This window comes from Aegilops tauschii, chromosome 5 (assembly GCF_002575655.3).
Source record: "Aegilops tauschii subsp. strangulata cultivar AL8/78 chromosome 5, Aet v6.0, whole genome shotgun sequence".
Taxonomy (NCBI): domain Eukaryota; kingdom Viridiplantae; phylum Streptophyta; class Magnoliopsida; order Poales; family Poaceae; genus Aegilops; species Aegilops tauschii.
Window position 1 is genome coordinate 545,209,004 of NC_053039.3, and position 4,125 is coordinate 545,213,128.

Genomic DNA, 4,125 nt, shown 5'->3' on the forward strand with positions numbered 1-4,125 from the left:
TCGGTCTCCCATAATTGAAGACCGATGTAATTTCGGTCTTTTCGGTTATTCACTATTCGGTCTTCGGTCTTTACTATTCAGTCTTCGGTCCTGACCAAATAGACCAAATTAAATGCTAGAACCCAGAGTAAAGAGGTACATGTGTGCAGAAAGCTGTGTGTATAGAGATAACATATGTCTGTAAATTGGCGCATGTGTACATAAGAAAAATTCAAACAAGTAACACTTGTATGCAATCTGGATGGAATACAGTACACCATATGAAAATCTTTAAATAGAAAATTAGCACTATATATAATCACCACTTCACCAGCAACAAGATCCATGCATGCATACTCATTTATATTTGACACCAGAAAGTAAGAAGATCCAGTAACATCAGCGGATCAGCCCATGGAGTCGACAAGCAGCAAACACCATCACCACTTAGTACTTGACAACATAGAACTTGACATGAAACAAATCAAGTTTAGTACATGCTTTCAATTCAGCAGCAAACAACAAACATTAAGGTCTCACACTCTCACTCTCAGTTCTCAATTCTCAAGTCTCAAGTCACAAATCAAAAGCAAAAGATGATAACTAAAACAACATACATTCAACATGATTTTAGTTCAGCCATGGGTAGACGTGGATGTCACTTTGTTGGTCGACTTGCACACTTGTTTGACTTGGCCATGGAAGAAGCAACAACACCACCATTGAACTTGCGCTTTCCCTTCACCTTGCCACCAAATTCTTCAATCAACTCTACAACAAGTCAAGTATTCAATCAAATTTCATAATCTGCTAGCTATGGTGATATACTAATAGTGACAAATGCAATGTGATTTTGTTGAGATCTACTAGCTAGGTCTAGTTAATGAAGAAGTTTGTCAAGTCATGCATATAAAATTCTCCATACATTGGTTTGGTACCGATGCATGTCATGCATATTAATATCTCTACAATAAAAAAAACAAATGTATTGACAAGTTGGCTGATTTTTTTTTTACCTTTTTCTAGCACTTCTAATTCTTCCAAGTTCTCCTTGATGTCGACCGGATCTGTTGACCTTCTCAGCCAGTCTTGCGTACAAACTAATGCTTGCACCATAAACGGAGTTAGAGATGTCCTAAAGTCATCAAGTATGCATCCACTTGTGCTAAAGGCAGACTCAGAAGCCACAGTTGTAATGAGGATAGCAAGAATATCACGAGCCATATTTGCCAAGATTGGAAACCTAGATGAATTCTCTTTCCACCATCCTAGGATGTCAATTTTTTTGTCAGGGTCTTCAGAGTCTTCAGCAAGGTATTTTTCAAGCTCAGATTTACTACTTGCACTTCCTCCACTATTATTTTGCCTCAACCTACTTGCAATTAGTTCCTTCATCATACTTGCTCCTCCTCCTTCTATTGTTACTTGGCTAATGGCTGGTGTTGTTGGTTCTGGTGTAGTCAATCTTACTCGGTATTCTTCAAACAACTCGCGAACACATTTGTTGACAGCATACCACACCTTCTCTCCAGACTCAACACCAAATATTTCCAAAGTAGTGAGCCTAGTGAAATCAGAAAGCTTATACCTTGGATCAAGAGCTGCAGCAATAAAAATGAGCAAGTTGAGATTTTCCTTCTCCTTCTTCTTCCCTTTCCCTCTTTCATTTACAATAGGACCCTTATCCTTCACCTTTTCATTCTCATGCCAAGACCCCCAGTATTTGTCAAACTTTTCTTTCATCCTCTCTGCCATAGCTTTTTGCAAAGGATCTGTACTGCTCATCCAATTTTGAACCAATATGTGTATATTGCCAACCTGGAAAAGAAAGTTGTTGGAAGTGACATGAAGTGAGGATGACACACGAACAGTAAGATCATAAAAATGAGCAAGAAAGGCAGCCATTTTCCTAGCATTTTCCCAATCCATTTCATCTGGATACCCAAATTCTCCTTTTTCTTCAGACAAGTCCAACGCATACAATGGGTCATCCTCACAGTACCTTGTAAACACCTTCGCGTAGGTGATGGCAGCCTTCAACATTATGTAAGTTGAGTTCCACCGAGTGCATACATCTAGGTTCAAGAATGCTTTGCTCTTAACTTTTTCTTCCAATGCTAGCTCTTTGAATTTTACCAACCGAGAAGTCCCATTCTTGATGTATCGCACAGCAGCTCAGACACGTTTGATTGAAAGTTCAACTTCTTTTAGGCCATCTTGTACAATAAGGTTGAAAATATGTGCCGCACATCTCATATGCAAAAACTTTCCAGCAGCTATGCTAGTTTTGGCCTCAACCATGCACTTTCTCAAGTGAACAATGCAGCCATCATTATTGCTTGCATTATCCACGATGACTGTCATAACTCTCTCTAGCCCCCATTCCATCAAACATCTCTGCAAGTTCTTCCCAAGATCCTTCCCTTTGTGGTCCTTCACCATAATGAAATTAATAATCTTCTTATGATACTTCCACTCTTCATCAATGAAGTGTGCAGTCACTACCATATAGCCATCTTGCTGCTGAGAAGTCCAACAATCAGTGGTTACACACACACTTCCACAATTCTCTTTGAAAAACTTTTTCAACTTGCATTTCTCATCTAGATAGATTTTGACAGTGTCCCTAGTACAAGTTCTTCTTGATGGTGGACTAAAGCGGGGGCAGGCGATTGAAATGAACTTTCTGAATCCAGATTTCTCACCAAATGCAAAAGGCAGTTCATCCTCTATGACCATCACAGCAAATGCCTTCCTAACTTTTTCTGCATCATATCTCCAAGTATTAATGCCATCTCCTGGAGTTGCTTGCAAAGTGGTCTGAATTGGATCCATTTTCTTATTCAGACTGCGCTTGCATGTACCAAAGTGCCTGCGCATTGCTGTTGTTCCATTGATTGATGTAGTAGCTTGAATTGGTCGGTCACAATACTTGCATTTTCCTTCCTTTACTAACCCCTTGTCATCAAAAACTTTGGTAAAATGCTCCCAGATTTGTGATCTTGACGCCATTTGCTTCCGTCCTTTTGGCTTGTCATCTTGAGCAGCTTCTGGTTTGGCACCTTCACCAACTTTTGCTTCGGCATCTTCATCTTCAATGATGCTACGTAAGAATGATTCGTCTCCTGCTTCTGCAGCCGCTGCTTCTGCATCTGCTTCTGCATCTACCTGTGCATCTACACTCATAAATGCATCATCTTTGTCCTTCAATCCCTCATCATGTTCAGATTCCAGTATAGAAAGCATCTACAAAAAAATAGGTTACTCGTTATTGAACCATTTCTTCATCTAATGGTACACAGGAACATACAAACTAACAAAAAGATACTACTTATAGCCTAGTTAGTACATAAAGCAGCATGGCACGAATCTGTCGTGAATATATACAAGCCAAAAAAAGGCAAGCCACTATATCAACCTTAATTTGAACATCACAGAACTTGAACAATATAATTGATTCACATAAAAGAATGACAATCTAGACATCACATATGCACATAGAGAGATGAAGTATCTTGCTCACCTTCAGGATTCAGCTGCAAGGTACAACACCGGAAGAACAGCAGGCGACGACCCAACACCAACCTCGAAGAGGACGAGAGGTGGTGACGAACTGCAGCAGCCAGGAGATGGAGCACCGTCGGCGGATGTCCCTGTCACTGGCAGTGGAGCGACGAAAGAGGGTCGGGCTTGGCGGCGCGACGCAAGGGGCACGGTGGTCGCGGATGGTGGTCGGCTCGTCGTCACCGGTCAGGGCAGCAGCTCAGGGCGCCGGTCCTCGTCGCTCATCGGTTAGAGGCGCGTGGCGCTCCTCAGTCACGGCTCACGGCTCACGGCATCACGCCACCGCGAGGGACGGCGGCTAGGGTTCGTGGTGGGAGAGAAAAGAGGAATTGTGCAAAAGCGGGCGGCGGCTAGGTTCTGTGAATCGATTGCATCGTGAGGTGAGGACGAGGTGTGTTTGTGTGTTATCTCGCTTGTGACCTTGGGCTGGCCAGATGGGCTTTTCTAAATTTGGTCTATACGGGCTATTCGGTCCACAACATCAGATGACCGATCAGACCGTAACTAGTTCGGTCATACAGTAGTGCAGACCGTTTTTTATTCGGTCTTATTTAGTTCGGTCATTTCAGGTTCGGTCTCGGT

The 4,125-nt window shown here is 42.2% G+C and overlaps 1 protein-coding gene across 1 annotated transcript; it reads right to left on the minus strand.

The window, feature by feature from the left end:
• Positions 1-269: 269 nt before the first annotated feature.
• On the minus strand, positions 270-3,881 carry LOC120965416 (zinc finger BED domain-containing protein RICESLEEPER 2-like). Its single transcript, XM_040391132.3, has 3 exons — positions 3,503-3,881; positions 996-3,225; positions 270-750 (listed from the first exon to the last, which is right to left on the minus strand). Exons 2-3 carry the CDS (start codon positions 2,020-2,022, stop codon positions 638-640), a joined length of 1,140 nt encoding a protein of 379 aa, XP_040247066.1. The 5' UTR covers positions 2,023-3,225; positions 3,503-3,881; the 3' UTR covers positions 270-637.
• Positions 3,882-4,125: the final 244 nt, after the last annotated feature.